General features: G+C 43.1%; 1 protein-coding gene across 1 annotated transcript in view; it reads right to left on the bottom strand.

The window, feature by feature from the left end:
• The window catches only part of B4GALT1 (beta-1,4-galactosyltransferase 1), an 85495-nt gene that overhangs the window by 53408 nt on the left and 14492 nt on the right, over positions 1 to 17595 (bottom strand). Inside the window, exon 2 of the mRNA XM_040417839.1 lies at positions 9393 to 9628. Coding sequence (XP_040273773.1) covers positions 9393 to 9628 — 236 coding nt within the window. The remainder of the gene's footprint in view (positions 1 to 9392; positions 9629 to 17595) is intronic.

Below are 17595 nucleotides of genomic sequence, written 5' to 3'. Positions count from 1 at the left end.
ACCATTAATAAAAGGATCCGTTCAGAATGCATCAATTTGGCTGCGTTTGGCCTCCGTTGTGTTTTTTAGACGGTCACTAAAACACAGCTTGCAGCTTTTTGGTGACCACCTAACGATGCAGAGCAAAACTGATCCGCCCGACTTACAATGTAAGTCAATGGGGACTGATCCGTTTTTCACTGATACAATATGGTGCAATTGAAAACGGATCCATCCCCCATTGACTTTCAATGTAAGTCAAGACGGATCCATTTTTTTAATGAATAATGCAAACGGATCCATTATGAACAGATACAAGCTTTTGCATTATCGGTGCAGATCCGTCTGTGCAGATACAAGAAGGATCCGCACCAGTGTAACTGGTGAAAGTGAAAGTGTAACTGGGAAGTAACGTCTCCCCTTTAACAAAAAGAAAGCATTGGTACCCCAACTTAAAACAGGCAACTTGGATTGGATTTGGGGGATACTATCTCTCCTTAGGGAGAGCGCCTTCATCGGCGTTAGGAGGCTTATAAGCCATACATGCTCCTCTGGAATTCTGGGAAGAAAGGAATGAAAAGGAGCTTGCATTTGCCACTTTTTAAGCACCATTGTGCATAAATCTAGGCACAAATGGCGTTTCTACGCCACCCTTGCCATTTTGCCAAAAAGAGGGCTTGGTGAGTACAGGGCCAGAGGGCCCGGTGAATTTATCTTCTTTTATGCCAGTTTTCTGGATCTGACACCCTGGAGCCCCGCCGATCAGCTGTTTGAGGCGGCGCTCCAAGTGAATGGAGCAAGTACTTGTAATTACACTCGCTTCCGAGACGACCTGCAGTGAAATGAAGAGGAAGTAGTGCTCGCATGGAGTGCTGGGAGACGCATAGTCCCAAGTTAACAGGAGTAGATTAGAGATAGATCTTTAGGATTTCATCAAGTAATGAGCCATAAACTACTAAATATGGACAGGGCGGAGAGATCAATCCCTAGATAATGTAAGTAGTCCAAATAAATACAGGAGGTGTAAGCTTAGGAGCTCTGGGGTAGAAAATATGTGTGAGCTGGTCCAGATGCAAGGATATACAACATCTTAGTGCCATGTCACCAAAGACTGCATGTACATACAGTGCCTTGAAGTATTCACACACGTGGACCCTATTTACTAGTTAGGTGACTTCTGAAGGCAATTGGTCACACTGTACAGGGGGCTGAATAAAAAAATAAATATTTAAATGGTATTTTCTTTTTCACACATACTTGCTACTTTGTATTGGTCTATCACATAAAACCCTAAAAAAATACATTTAAGGCCTCATGCACACAACCGTGGTGCGTTTTGCGGTCCGCAGATCGCGGATCCGCAAAACACGGATGGCGTCCGTGTGCGTTCCGCAATTTGCGGAACCGCATGGACAGCCTTTAATATAAATGCCTATTCTTGTCCACAAAGCGCGGACAAGAATAGGACATGTTATATTTTTTTTTAGCGGGGCCACGGAACGGAGCAACGGCTGCGGACAGCACACTGAGTGCTGTTTGTATCTTTTGCGGCCCCACTGAAGTGAATGGGTCCGCATCCGAGCCGCCAAAACGGCGGCTTGGATGCGGACCAAAACAACGGCCGTGTGCATAACGTGAAAAAAAAGCAAAAATAGAACATGGGATAGGACAGTTCTATAGAGGGCAGGACATTCCGTTCCACAAAATGCAGAATGCACACGGCTGGCATCTGTGTTTTGTGGATCCAGAATTGGCCATGTGCATAAGCCATTAGGGTTAGGTTTGCAGCTACATGAGTGTTATGGGCCGACCATTGAAACAATCATCACTAACTAACGTTACTAGTTATGCTGGTTAGCGATGATCTGGTGGTGTACACCGCCCACCCGATGAATGCAGCACAAAAGATCATCATTTCCCAGTGGTAGATTGTGCTGTGTAAACACGATCTGCTGCCGGGAAACAAAACCGTATGGAGAAGAGAAGCTTTTTGGCATTACCCTACATAAGATCCATAATTTTACAAGTATTTTTCTGTCAAGTCAGCTGTGTGAGTGCTGGTTTTATGCGGGACAAGCAGTAGTTTCTATTGGTACACATTTCTTCTTTGGATCGCTTTCATACCATTTTTATAGAAGTTGAGGTGACAAAAAAATGCTGTTTCGGATAAGTAACGTGATCCTTTTATAGATCAGGTTTTTACAGAATGCAGTGATACAAATTGTGCTATTTATGTTTATTTTTTTCTTCATTTTTTTTTTACCAATAATTAATAAGTGGCTAAGGGTACTTTCACACTTGCGTTGCTGGATTCCGGCAGGCAGTTCCGGCGACGGAACTGCCTGCTGGATCCAGCAATCTGTATGCAAACGGAAGCTATTTGTAGACGGATCCGGATCAGTCTCACAAATGCATTACAATACCGGATCCGTCTCTCTGGTGTCATCCGGAAAAACGGATCTGGTATTTTTTTTTCACAGATTTAAAGGTCTGCGCATGCGCAGACCGGAAGAATGGATCCGTCAATGAGGGATCTGGCACTAATACACTTCAATGTAAATTAATGCTGGATCCGGCATGTGTTCAGGATTTTTGGCCGGAGAGAAAACTGCAGCATGCTGCGGTATTTTCTCCGTCCAAAAAACGTAAGAGGGACTGAACTGATGCATCCTGAACGGATCGCTCTCCATTCAGAATGCATTAGGATAAAACTGATCAGTTCTTTTCCAGTATTGAGCCCCTAGGACGGAACTCAACACCAGAAAACAATAACGCTAGTGTGACAGTACCTTAAAACACAGTGACTGGTTACCTTTGAAGCTTTTACACATCCCTGAAAAAACAATGTTCGGAAACATGATTGACATACTGCGCCTTAATAAAAAGGGAATTTAATGAGACTACACTTAACAGAACAATCACCATCTTATGTATATGAAGGCCTCCTGACTAGTTGGGAACAAAGGGATCAGCCTCTTGGATTTCAACATGCTTAAACCTGTGTGAGGTTAGGCTACCTTCACACTGGCGTTTTGGTTTCAGTTTGTGAGATCCGTTCCGGGATCTCACAAGCGGTCCAAAACTGATCAGTTTTGCCCTAATGCATTCCGAATGGATAAGGATCCGCTCAGAATGCATCAGTTTGGCTCCGTTCTGCTCTGGAGGTGGCCACCAAAACACTGCTTGCAGCGTTTTGGTGTCCGCCTGATGATGCGGAGGCAAACGGATCCGTTTTCACTGACACAATAGAAAACGGATCCGCCCCCCCATTAACTTTCAATGGTGTTCAAGATGGATCCGTTTTGGCTATGTTAAAGATAATACAAACGGATCCGTTCTGAACGGATGCAGACGGTTGTATTATCTGAACGGAAGCGTTGGTGCAGGTCCATGACGGATCCGCACCAAACGCGAGTGTGAAAGTAGCCTAAGCTTCTACAAGACACATCTGATAGCACCACTATGCATCTACACTTGACAATACTGAATGTGCAGGTCTGTGGTGGACTTAGGAGAAATAGCTGTTAGCTGATCTTGTGTGGCCAGCTTTTATTTTCTTCTAACCCCTTCACTTTTCATCTAGCAGTGTAACTGCCGTTCTGTTTTTATTTGTGTAATGTATACAGGCAGTGACACTGACCATTTTTGTAATATATGTTAATTACTGAAATCATACACTTCTATTAGAAAAATAGCTCTAAAGTGGCCCATGTTGAGCCTTAGCAACATCCCAGTCTTCTGTTTACATAGCAGTGGAGACTTGCTCAATACAGACTGCTATGTAACCAGAAGACAGAGGAGCGTTGCCAAGGGGCAAAATGGGCCATTTTAGAGCTATTGTCAAATGGAAATGTACGATTTCAGTAATTAAAGGGAACCTGTCACCAGGATTTTGGGTATAGAGCCGAGGACATGGGTTGCTAGATGGCCACTAGCACATCCGCAATACCCAGTCCCCATAGCTCTGTGTGCTTTTATTGTGTAACACATGCAAATTAACCTGAGATGAGTCAGAGCTTGAAAATATGACTCTTCTCTGGTCAGACAAGTAAGATATGACTCTTATGTTAATTTGCATATGTATCAAATCGGTTTTGTTACACAATAAAAGCACACTGAGCTATGGGGACTGGGTATTGCGGATGTGCTTAGCGGCCATCTAGCAACCCATGTCCTCAGCTCTATACCCAAAATCCCGGTGACAGGTTCCCTTTAAGAGTACAAAAAGGGTCAATATCACTTCGCCTATAAATAGAAACAGAACGGCAGTTACACTTTAAAGGGGTTTTGTCACTTCAGCAAATGGCATTTATCATGTAGAGAAAGTAAATACAAGCCACTTACTAATGTATTGCGATTGTCCATATTGTCTCCTTTGCTGGCTGTATTCATTTCTCCACATTATACACTGCTCATTTCCATGTTTACGACCACAATCCAGCAGTAGTGGTCGTGCTTGCACAGTGTAGGAAAAAGCACTGGGCTCTCCGATGGCCAGGGCCATGGAAGTGCACATAGGCTGGCTTTTTCCTTTAGTGTGCAAGCACGACCACTATTGCTGGATTGTAGGGTGGTCGTAAACATGGAAATGAGCAGTGTATAATGTGGAGAAATGAATCAAGCCAGCAAAGGAGACAATATGGACAATCACAATACATTAGTAAGTGGCTTGTAATAACTTTCTCTACATGATCAATATGAGACAACCCCTTTAAGCTCCATCCCCAGTTAACTGCTAGATGAAAATTGAAAGGGTTAGAAGAAAATAAAAGCCAAACATCGTTCAGCTAACAGCTATGCACAGTGCATTTCCAAACAGCCGTTCCGTCTAGTTCAGGGGAGCTCAACAGGGTAAGGGGCCCCTATTCTTGAGATTGGTGGGGGTCCCAGCAGTAGGACCCCCACTGATCTAATGGTTATAACTCATCCTGCGGATAGGAGAACGTTCTCTAACTAGAATACCCCTTTAATGCTTTTAGTTTCTTGTACTGCAGACAGAGCAGAGGAGTTCAGCTTCTTCTGTGGTCAGTTGTCTCAAAGCCGGACACAGGACTGTGAGGAGGAGAAAAGGGCTGGGACACATATACAGACTAATTAGCCACACACTTTTTAGGGCTGTATTACACACACAGATTTTCTGACCTATCAGTGGTCAGCTGGCTGTTCACACACACACAGATTGGTCAGATAATTTGCTGGTGTAGTACATCCTAAAAGTGGCCCCCTGTTATTGGGGGAGGGGGGGTCCAAATTGACAGAAGGCAGGGAAAAACAAATGGGCAGGGTCAGCAATACGATCATCAGGACCATATACCACAGTGCAGCAAAACATATTGCCCGAAAAGCTGTCTCTCTGTGGTGGCCATCAATACATGCCATTTTCCATCCTTCTCTTCCAGTTGTCTCCTATTATGATACGGAGCAGGGGGTTTAGGAGAGGAGATGTGGGTCACAGCAGTTCAATATAGGAGGGCATGTGGATCGCTGGCCGGGTACATGAGTATCTGATTCTCAAAGAGTTAATTACCACAAAGCTCATTATGTACCCTGCCAGCAGCAGAAAAGGGGACTTGGGTGGCCCCCTTGGCATCAGCCCACCGGGAGCCCTACCTGTAAGGTCTATGGCCAATCCGCCCCTGACAGCACTACGTTAGATCACAATATGAGGCAAAACGGAATCAAAGGGAATATTCCTTAATATTAGGGGTGCTAGGGAACTACTCATGAAGTTAGTTTCCCATTATTTCCACATCATTTCTTGTTCCACCACACACTGGAAGCTTCTTCAGCAGACAATAAATGTAATTTTACATAGCAATAAAAGTTTATGCCCATCCAAGTGCACTCAGGACTTAACCAGAAGCATGTGCACAGAAGACTATAAAGGCATACTAAATGTTCAAGACCGGGAATACGTAGTGTAAAGCTGGACAGCTACAAGCAATCAAATTAAAACAGAAGATGAGGATATCAATCTCCCCTCACACATATATTGCCTGTGAAGCAGATGTTTCACTAACAAACGTGCTGTCAGGATATCTTACCATTGGTAAAGAATAGTTTCATCAGGACATCTATGCTTCTTACACCTAACTTCGATGTCACACAGGGTCTGGAGCTTGTTAGGTGTGGGGAGTTCTCGCCCATTTAAGGTGGATTTACATGGGGCAAGGAGAGGTCGATTGTTGGGAAGGAAGCGTCCTCCCTGACAGTCGGCTGCTCAATAAGTGGAGGTGAAGCGCTGCATTTACAAGCAGCGATCACCTCCACAGTATGAGGATGAGCAATGGCTGCTTCCATCACTCGTCCCCATACAAGATCATTGCTCCTGGGCCATGTAAATCCACCTTTACTTGAAGCGCATGGCCACAAATATTCAGATTCCAACTTCCACATTTACAGCTTTACAATGAAGGCAATGCACTTATTGGTTACAGAGAACGAGCACAGTATGTTTACTTACATTGATGTGTGGGTTTGTCCATGAATTACAGTAATACTATACACTACTGTGTAATGGCATAGGAACCTGCTAAAATGGCCTCCAGGCTTACCTTGGCTCACATGGAGTTGCTCCTTGTGCTCAAAGGTAATGATGCAAACAAGCACCGGTATCCACAGTCTCTTCAAGATGGCGCTTCCCTCTTCTTCTGTCCATGCGCTGAAACTGTTCAGTACAGGTGCAGATACATGGCATTCAGGGAAGTGATGGATATTCTGTACCTGAGCCCATGTGCAGTAGAAGACTCTGCCATCTTGGGAAGGCTATGGACACTGGTGCTTCTTTACATCACTATGGGCACCAGGTGGGGCAATTCTATGTGCCTAAGTTAAGCAATGAGGAGATTTAGTAGGTTCCTATGCCATTATGCACTGACAATTACTGAAATGTACTATATAGAAAACAGACACACTCTTTAACAGATATCTACACTTCTTCAATCAGTTTTCTGTGAGGTATTCCATAAAGAAAATGTAAGCAAACTGTCTTGATTAAAGATATCCTAGCGCTCTTTGTAGACCGTTCCTGTGCAGACCTATGCGCTCCAGTGTTGCTGTTGTTCATTACACACCCACTGCAAACTAATGCAGCGTGAAGTCAGAGCCTGCAGACATGCGTTACTCCCTTCCAGCGGACCTCTGCTTCTCGACAACCTACAGACAATTCTGCCACTCAACCATTTTATTGTAGGTGCCCAATAGTCCAAGTGAAAGCAAACCACATGTTAACTAAGTAATCCACATGGACACTGCAGAACAGATTTGCGCTATTATGTCCTCGTGTACTTTTGGGGGGAGTGTAAATGTAGATGTGTAAGCAAAACATGCTATTTATCTATTTAGCTTTTCAAAAAAAATTCTTAGAGGGGTTTTCTGGGATTTTACATTGATGACCCATCTTTAAGACAGATCATCAATATCAGATTGGCAGGGGTCAGACTTCGCCGACTGGCCGTGCTTGCACAATATAGTAAAAAGTGTAGGCCTCTCTGGTGGCTGGGAGTGTGGGAGCTTACATAGGGTGGTGCTATTTTCTACAGCAGTGGTGGCGAAGCTATGGCACACCCTGGAAAAAGTATTTTCCTGCCATTCATCAGCGCAGGGCGCACTATGAACAGCACAGGCAGCGCACTGAATGTAGACAGGCTACTATAGATAAATAATAAAGGACATGGAAGATATACTATAGTGGATTGTAGTATTCAGGTTAAATTACAATGCTGGCACTTTGCGATAAATAAGTGGGTTTTGGGTTCCAGTTTGGGCACTTGGTTTGTAAAAGGTCCACCATCACTGTTCTATAGTGTGCAAGCACGACCACTGCTGATGGATTACAGGGTGGTCTGTAACCATGGAAACGAGCAGTGTATAATGTGGTGGAAAAATGAATCCAGTCGGCAAAGGAAGCAATATGGATAATAACAATACATTGGTAAGTGCCTTGTATTAACTTTTGTCATGTAGAGAAAGTTATTTACTGAAGTGAGACAACCCCTTAGTGACATAACTACATTTACCCTACCAGTAACATTCCTCCTCTCTGTGTTCCAGCAGTCATAACTTAATTTTTTGTTAAATTTAGCTACACAAGACCTTGAATTGTGCGTTTGCAGTTGTTACCGGATTTATTTTGGGGTATGTACAAAGTATTACATAACCATTACTATTTTGTAGAGGAGGGGAGGTAAAAAAAATAAAAAATAAAAATAAAATACAGCTATCTCAGAGCTGCCTCTGAACCATACAGCCCAGTCTTGTAAAACTAACTGAAAATGATTGTTTATGGTGAGCACCAGAGAACATCTTTTCTGACTGAAGGAAACCTTGCCCATTAGTTTGAAATAGATATTGCTCTGTAGAGATAGTCACAATTACTGCAGCATGTAACTGATATTGCTAAAGAACAAAACAAAAACGGTTGTCATATTTTACACTAAATACAGAATAAGTACAGGATAGGGAAAGTGTATAATGGGAACTGTATTGATGTTTGTGTGGGGGAGGTTTGGTGTGACTTATGACACCATGATCCAGACCCTGTTCAGCATCAGGCCATGAATAGTACAGAGGGGTGACTAGATTAACAGGCCCTCCTCACCTTCACACTCCTTTTCTAGAGAAAAATAAAAAATAAAGATATTTGACAACCAGGGAGCAGGTATGAAAGGGGATTGATAACATGCACAGAAATCTATGTTACCTCCCTCCTAGGGGTCATGTACAGCGGGGGAGAGAGAATCATTTTGCTTTCTTCCTGCAGCCTGCCAGCATGTCCCCACTGCTCCCTCACAACCTCACAGCCATCTGAAGGGGGGGGGGGCTAATTTAACCCTTCATATCTCAGGCTGGGTAGCAGCTACAGATGGGAGCCTGGTCTATATCTGGCTTTTACTGGGACCCATTTCTAAGGGCTGTAACATGTAATGTATTATGGCTCAATAGTGCCTAAATTCTTTATGTAGTTTGTTACTTTAATAACCATGTTGTTGCTACTTGGATGGACTAAATTCTAAAAAGTACCATACTTACGACTAATAATAGCTTTGGTTTACCTATGCTGTCTATCTTAGTGATTTCCAATCACACTACCGTGGAGAATCCATGAAAATGTTTCTACCACCCAAGGAACCCTTAACTTTGAAATAGAAACAAATGGATCAATAATTTCGTATACTGTATTTATGCATCAATCTTTCTTACATTAACGTTTTTACACCAACAGAAAATCTAAAATTTGGTACATTGGTTGCCTGGCAATTACAGTTTGTCCAGCCTTTCTAGATATCTGGACACTGGTTTTAGTCAGGCGTCTACATGAGAGATGAATCATTTCTCCCAATCCAAGGGAGATAACAGGATTTGTCTCCTTGATGCAATGAAGAAATAGAACACAAAAAAAAAAAAAAACTTACCTGATTTATGACATAGATACCATAATCAAGTTGCTGCCGCTGCAAAATGGGATGCAAGTAATGTAGCCAGAACTTGAGATGTTCATGACGTTTTCTAAATGGTATAATAAGGGCTACTTTCTGCAATGCCTTGCAGTCCTTTGGCTTGTATCGACCACCTTCCATTACATTTGGGTTGGTCTTTCTCACTTGTTCTAGATCCACCGGTATTGAAAACTCAATCCTTAGTGGGCCCACTGAAATTCAAAAACAAATTTTGAAATTAATTTTTTTTTCATTACTATGATTTCTTAGTTATTTTCCTTATAACTATACATTCTTTGCATCACAATTATTTCCCTAGTTCCCTAAATTTGTAACCCTGTAGTCATTTCCCATCTTTTGAAAAGATATGAGCTTCCCTTTTTATTCTTTTTATTTTTTTAATTGTAGATTCAGATTGAAGACATTAAAACGATGATGAAGGAACACATGGAATTACGCAGTAAACAAGAAAGAGTTAGGCCCTCTTCTGATCTGAAGACAGCTTTGCCCACTCTTGGCATTCTCTCAGTCAGATTCATGAGGTAGTCACCTGGAATAGTTTTCAGTTACCAGGTATGCCTTGTCAAGAGTTCATTTGTGGAATTTCTTGCCTCCATAATGTGTTTAGGACCATGAGTCGCGTTGTGCAGAGGTAGGATTGGCACGCAGTTCCATACAGTGTTTAGCTCTATTCTACTACTGTTCTAATCCACATTATGGTATGAACCACTCAACTAAGAGAAACGACAGTCTATTATTACATTAAGGGGTTATTCCCATCTCGGACGCTGGGGGCATATCGCTAGAACCTGAACCCATACTTAGAACAGAGCCAGCAAAGTCCCCGAGAGCACCCAGCGCATGTGCGGCTGCCCTCCATTCATTCCTATAAGATCACAGAAAATAGGCAAGCGCTGGCTTGGCCATTTCTGTCAGCCCCCAAAGAAGTGAATGGTGTGGAGGCCATGCATGCACTGTGCACCTTCCATTCATTTCAATGGGACTTCCAAAAATTGCTGAGCATGCCGCTTGGCTATTTTTGGCGTTCCCACAGGAGTGAATGGAGGGTGGCCGCGCATGCGCTGTGTGCTCTTCGGGACTTTGTGGGCTCCGTTGTTAGTATAGTTGTAGAAAACGTAAGGCAGCTCTCACCTGCAATAGTAGAATAACCAGAAGTGCACGGATGCCGCTCCTGGAGGCGGTATATGCAATAAAAAAGAGAAGAAAATCCGTCTCTCTTCGGTGAAAAAATGAAAAACTTTATTCCAGTGAATTAAAATCCATACAGGTGTACATGAAACAGTCAATGCATTTCAGACCTCAAAGAAATGTGGGTCCTTCCTCATGACAAACATGTTTGTCATGAGGAAGGACCCACATTTCTTTGAGGTCTGAAATGCATTGACTGTTTCATGTACACCTGTATGGATTTTAATTCACTGGAATAAAGTTTTTCATTTTTTCACCGAAGAGAGACGGATTTTCTTCTCTTTTTTAGTCTAGTTGTAGGTCCCAGAGGTGGGACCCAACACCTATCAGACACCAGCGTCTCAGATGGGAATAACCCTTTAAGCCATAAAAGTCAGTCAGTTTGGAGAAGTTACATAACTTTGAAGACATCCTCAAGTGCAGTCATGAAAACCATCAAACGATATGATGAAATTGTCTCTCATGAATGAAGACCAGGTTCATTAGCGTTATCAGCCCCAGAAACCGAAAATTAACAGCACCTCAGATTAGAGCCTACATGAATGCTTTACAGAGATCAAGTATCAGACAAATCAACTGTTCAGAGGGGGACTGCGAGAAGTTTTGGTTCCAACCACCATGTCTTTGCGAGACACAGAAAAGGTGAGCAGATTGTTTACACATCAACGGTCCCTACCGTAAAGTATGGGGGAGGAGATGTGATAGTTTGGGGTGCTTTGCAGGTGACACTATTGGGGATTCATTCAGTTTGAGGCACACTTAACCAACATGCAAGTGCCACACCCTTCGTTCAGTTAGGCTATCTCCATCAGTCCCACAGAAGTTACTATAGAGGTGTCTGTGCATGTGCGCTGCACTCTTCATTCATTGCCATGGGTCTTCCGAAAACTGAGTGCGCTCACTCCCATAGGAGTTCAATAGTAGCTAGGACATGGTCTCTCTGTATAAAGTCAAACTGGACAATAAAAAACAGTTATAAAATAATAAAGGTACTTTACAAATTTTCTTTACTATGAAGCCAATGTTAATCATTTTTGTATCCCCTTAAAGGGGTTAACCAATTTCTCCCCCCCTCCATGTGCCAGGCCCCTCACCCTATACTTGCCCCGCGCCGCTCCTGGTCCCCGCACCGCTGCTTCTCCCTGCACACGGATGAAGCAGCCAATGGCAGGCGGGGATAAGCCTCCCTAGCATCGCGGGTGACGTTAGGGAGGTTCGTCCCTGTTTGCCATTGGCTACTCCCCCCGACACTGGATGTTTTCATCCGTGTGCAGGGAGAAGCAGCAGCGGCAGTGTGGGGAGCAGAGTAAGTATATTACCGGTGAGGAGCTCAGCACACGTGGGGGAGGTTGAGAAATTGGATTAACCCTTTAAACGACGACAATTCCAGAATTTATTTCAGGCAAGACAAGCACTTCCTGCTCACATGAAGATAGTAAATTCACTCATTTCCTGTGTGAAAAAAGGAAGTAAGGGTGGAGATGGCTGTGCTGACACAATGTTTTCGAATACTCAAGAAAACACTTATAAACCTTCCTGACCAGGTCTATTCTTGCAGATCTGACAGGTGTCACTTTATGTGATAATAACTCTGGATTACTGCATACTTATCCAGGTGAATCTGAGAACGTTTTTTCATGACACATTGTACTTCATGTTAGTGGTAAATTTGGGTTGATATGTTTTACCTTCATTTATCCCCCCCCAATGTGTTGGGAAGAAGCCTTTTATATAAGGTTGCCATATTTTGGAGTGCTGGAGATCGCTGAGCACATGTCCTCAACCATAGTTAGCAGTCCCCTAGAGTTGAATGGAGTGGCAGTGTACATGTATGACTGCCACTCCATCTAAGCGGTGTGGCGAGCGGATAAGTGTTTATAGTGGGACAACCCCTAGATGAAATGTTGTTTACATAACATGTGATGTGGGAATGATGTGTAGATGTAAGCGTAGTTAAGTCACCATGCCTGTAGGGACAAGATAAAGCCTGCCTGCTTTTGAAGACACTTGTCAGATACAATAAACCTGGAGGCTACCAACGACTACTGTCTCATGACATTTTCTGGAGAAACATGGCGCCAACCTACTGAAAAGCCTCATAAACCTCAAATGGTTTTATTGAACAGCAAAACGTTTTGCACATTCACACTGGAAAACAGAACTTCTAAGGCTCAATATTAGACAGGATGTGATGTGCCAATAGGGTTTCTGATGTGTTATACGATATATTGTCTCCATAGCCTTTTGTGTTACATAATTAGTTGCTTTTAGTTCTGTGACTTTTGGATTTCTTGGAAGTACCATGTGGAATCTGATAAGAGGTTAGCTTTGATTAAGGACTTTGTCCAAAACATGTCAGCGTGACCTTGAGTGCAAGCAGTACTTACTCAGTTTTCAATAAAGGTGAAGTTTTAAATCACCCACAGTCCTGTTGCTGGAATTTTGTTTGCAAAGAATTCATTTCAATTAGTCCTGTTTAATAATGATAACTTGTTAATTTTGCAGTGTGCATAGCTGCTGACCTCCATCGTACCTGGTAAACAAGCTACACTGCCGTGGAGATGCATCTCCTTTTTACAGCCTATCAGCTCACTAGTACTCGTAGGCAAATGAGAGCACAAAGAATCTTTTATCGGCCTCAGGTAACAAATGGAAGACAAATAGAAAATGGATAAAAAGTGTGTCCCAGAGGAACCAATCAGACTGGTCTGGAAATATGAAAGCTACACTGTGATTGGCTGTTATTAGACACTTTTGATAAATGAGGCCCATAGTGAGGCCCTCCAAGTGTGCAGACTTGTACATACAAAGTTACCTTTTCCGGTGAGCAGTTTATTCCATACTCACAATCCACAGATGAATCACCTTCATTTTCTTCATGGATTTGTGAGAAAATCTATTTTTACATAGAAGCATACAACATGAGGGACGCCGAGATGCACATCACTCTGACCTCCTCCCCTCCGCGCAATGTTGTGGGAAAACACACCCCCTTACTCATGCGTCAGGGAGGAAGAGAAGGGTATTTATTACTATAAACAACCCCCGATTCATACTCGCACAAAAGCAACAAAGATAAGAATTACAACTACTACTTTCCCAATCCGATAAGTCTCTCTGTAATAGCAGTCTTCTATTATCTTCCTTATTGTCCAGTACTTACCATCTGAGATCATAGATCTAACGAGCCTTCTCTACAAACTTTTGGGCAACAGTCGTTACACCAAATTTTCCATCCTCATACTTAGGCCTCATGCACACAAACGTATTTTGTTTGTGTCCGTTCTGTTTTTTTTTCAGCACTGTGTGCTATCTGCATTCGTATGTCCGTTTCGTTACTCCGCAAAAAAAAGAGAACATGTCCTATTCTTGTCCGTTTTGCGGACAAGGATAGGCATTGTTCCAATGGATCCGCAAAAAAAAAAAAAAACGGATGCCATACGGACGTCATCCGGATTTTTTGTGGACTGCAAAATACATACGGTCGTGTGAATGTAGCCTTATCCTCATCACCCTCCTTTTTAAGCTTTTTTCTAATATTTGACCTGTGTTCACTTATCCTAATCCTTACTGGCCGAGCGATTTGACCCACATGCATTTACCACACGGACATTTTAAACAGTAAATCACACTTTTCACAGGTAGCAAAACCTTCAAGTTGTATCTCGTGACCTTTAGTCGTATGCATTACAGTATCTCCTTCGACAAATCACTGTACGACAAGTACTACAATTCCAACGAGTCCCCCTTCTCTGTGCAGCCAATAATCCTGTCCACTCTCTGTACAAACGTCACTCCTAATCAACATATTATTCAATGAAGTACCTTTTTTTATGCAATTAAAGGATTATCCACAAACATGTGCCATATTTCTGATGGGGTTTCAGCACATTGTAGTATTTCACCACTGAGATGACAACCGTATTTTGGGACACATACAAACCTCTTTCTTTACACATAGTTCTTCCCAAATGCTCTCTTTTCCTGTCTCCCTGATGTACCAATTTCTCAACAATTCATGCTCAGGATATCCTTCTTGCCTGAGTAAACTCGCTCCTAGGGATACTTGGAAATACATGTGGTGCATGATGACTAGCATGTAACAGCAAATTACTTCACAAACAATGTCGTAAGAAAACCATCCTCTGCTCGACGCACCTCAACATCCAAAAAATGTATCTAGTGTCTGGATGCGCTTCAGTAGCTCACAAACACATTCCGGACCTTTCTCTGGCGGTATGTTCGTATACAAACTCTGGAAGTCCAATGTACGTAACATCATGGCAAGCAACCCTGTCAGTTCTGTCGAGAAAATCCGCTGTATCGTTCAAACATCTATCAAACCCTTTCACAATATGGTGAAGAAAAGAAGAGACGTTGCCAATGGTTGGAGCAATGAGTCCGCACAGGACAACCTTGGACAATAAGTACAATGCAAGCAGCTTTGGATGCATATTACTTTCGATCAATTATTCCCATTATTTGCTATCCTCCAAAAAAAAATAAAAAAAATTGATTTCAGATCCCCTGGCAATTTCCAATAAAGATTACTACCTGCAAGTTGTATACATGCTTCTGCAGAATACATAGATTGGCTCATCAGTATACTTGCTCCTCCTAATTCGCCTTTTTTTACTGATAGTCTCATCTAGAGAGATTCTCCTTCCTAGTTGGAACCTTCTGCCACAATGATTAACCTCACCTATCACAGCCTGTTGGAAAGGGTAGAAAGCATCATTGTGTGTGTCTGGATCAAATGTGCCCTTAGTACATCATGAATCAGGGATAATATTTAACGGGGACATACCCCTACCTTCAGTCCAAACCATATAAAAAAAAGAAACATTTTCAAAACCTATGGAAATCAACCATAAACTGGAATTCTGTTATATCAGACACAAAACCCAGGCTTTATTAGGGACTATTTTTTCTTTCCCTGTTGTAGTATCCACCTGGGGGCTTTTCCTTTTTCCATCCTTTCCTAACATGAAATTCCAGATAACTAGTACTAGAGGTTTGTTCCTCCACTGGGTCTGAGGTGCTTGATCCAGACGACCTGGTTTTTATATGTGTCACCCAACGTCTTTCCTCAGCGCAAGTATATACTGTATTGTGGAGATAGTCTGTGGTATTTCTTTCAGACCTAGAGATTTTACCTTTTAGAGTCAGGGCTCCATGATAGCATTTAATTCTGACTGTGTACCACTGAAATCCCCCATTCTTTTACCCTGTTATTTCCTCTTCTACTTTAACAATTTCCACCTACAGCGTTTCTGTCGCCAATTATAACCATTATATTGGTAATAACATAAGGTACTCATTGCATGCCACGTCTGTATCTGTGTAAGCGTACACCTCAGACCTCAGGTACTCACTCAGACTGGAGGCATGGTGAGACAAGCTAAGGGCCGGATGAGCCGATTGTCCTATTACATGCAGTTAGAGATGAGCAAAGTATTGCTTTGTGATTAATTACTTCGGCACAAAATGCATTTCTTTGTAAGTAGTGTGTGCAATGGCAGGAACCGGCGACTGCACTGCTCCCAGTCATTGAACCCCTCAGATGCCGCGTTCATAGATGATCAAGGCATCTGATAGTAATAACACTGTGTAAAACAAAATGAAAAAAAAAAAATCCTACTTGCCTCAACCATGGTCGCAGCAGGCCAGCCACCATCTTGATTGAAGATCTGGTGCCAAATCTCACGTAGCCTGTGATGACATCACGTCGGCCAGCATGGTGACATCATACATCACACTGCACAGGATTTTGTGCAAGATCTCCATGCAAGACGGTGGAGGCCGGCCTGTCGCGAGCAAATGGATGAGGCAAGTAGGATTTTTTTGTTTGTTCTTTTTACACTAATTTCAGGTAAAATCAATTCGCTACCACGAAGTAGGGATCGACCGATATAGATTTTTTAGGGCCGATACCGATAATTTGTGAACTTTCAGGCCGATAGCCGATAATTTATACCGATATATTTTTGAGAAAAAAAAAATTCCTACACAAATCTGCTGAAAATTTATATGTTTATTGTTAATGTGTATTTTTTTTGTTTATTGTTAATGTGTATTTTTTTTTTATAAATCTTTTTCATTTATACTTAATTTTTTTGTGTTTTTTTTTTTACTAACTTTTAACCCCCTTAGGGACTAGAACCTTTGTCCTATTCACCCTGATAGATCTCTATCAGGGTGAATAGGATCTCACACTGTCCCTGCTGCTCTGTGCATAGTGCACACAGCAGCATAGAGCTGAACATGGCAGCCAGGGCTTCAATAGCATCCTGGCTGCCATGGTAACCGATCGGAGCCCCAGGCTTACACAGCTGGGGCTCCGATCGGAGGAGCAGGGGAGAGGGGATCCTGTGGCCACTGCCACCAATGATTAATACTGGGTGGGTGGGGGGGGGGGCGCACTGCGCCACCAATGTTTTTACTATTGGCCGGGATTGGGATGGGGGTGGGGGGCGCACTGCGCCACCAATGATTAATACTGGGGGACTTGGGGGGGGCGCACTGCGCCACCAATGAAGATAAGTCTCTCGATCATTCATATACAGGAGGCGGGAGCTGGCTGCAGAATCACATAGCCGGCTCCCGACCTCTATCAGCGGTAGCTGCGATCCGCGGCACCTGAGGAGTTAACTACCGCGGACCGCAGCTATTGCTCATAGAGGTCGGGAGCCGGCTATGTGATTCTGCAGCCAGCTCCCGCCTCCTGTATATGAATGAATGAGAGGCTTATCTTCATTGGTGGCGCAGCGGCCACAGCCCCTCCCCTCCTCTTATGTTCTATCCCCTCATTGGCGGCAGCGGCAGCAGCAGCACAGGGGGAGGAGACACTGCTTCCTTCTCCCCTGTGCTGCGGAGGGAACACAGAGAGCGCTGAGAGCAGCGCAATCTGTGTTCCCCATACGTTATCAGTATATCGGCAAAATAGATGCCGATACCGATAACGTTCAAA

The sequence above is a fragment of the Bufo bufo genome, chromosome 2, assembly GCF_905171765.1.
Source record: "Bufo bufo chromosome 2, aBufBuf1.1, whole genome shotgun sequence".
NCBI classification, from domain to species: Eukaryota; Metazoa; Chordata; class Amphibia; order Anura; family Bufonidae; genus Bufo; species Bufo bufo.
This window is presented reverse-complemented; position numbering and strand designations above follow the sequence as displayed.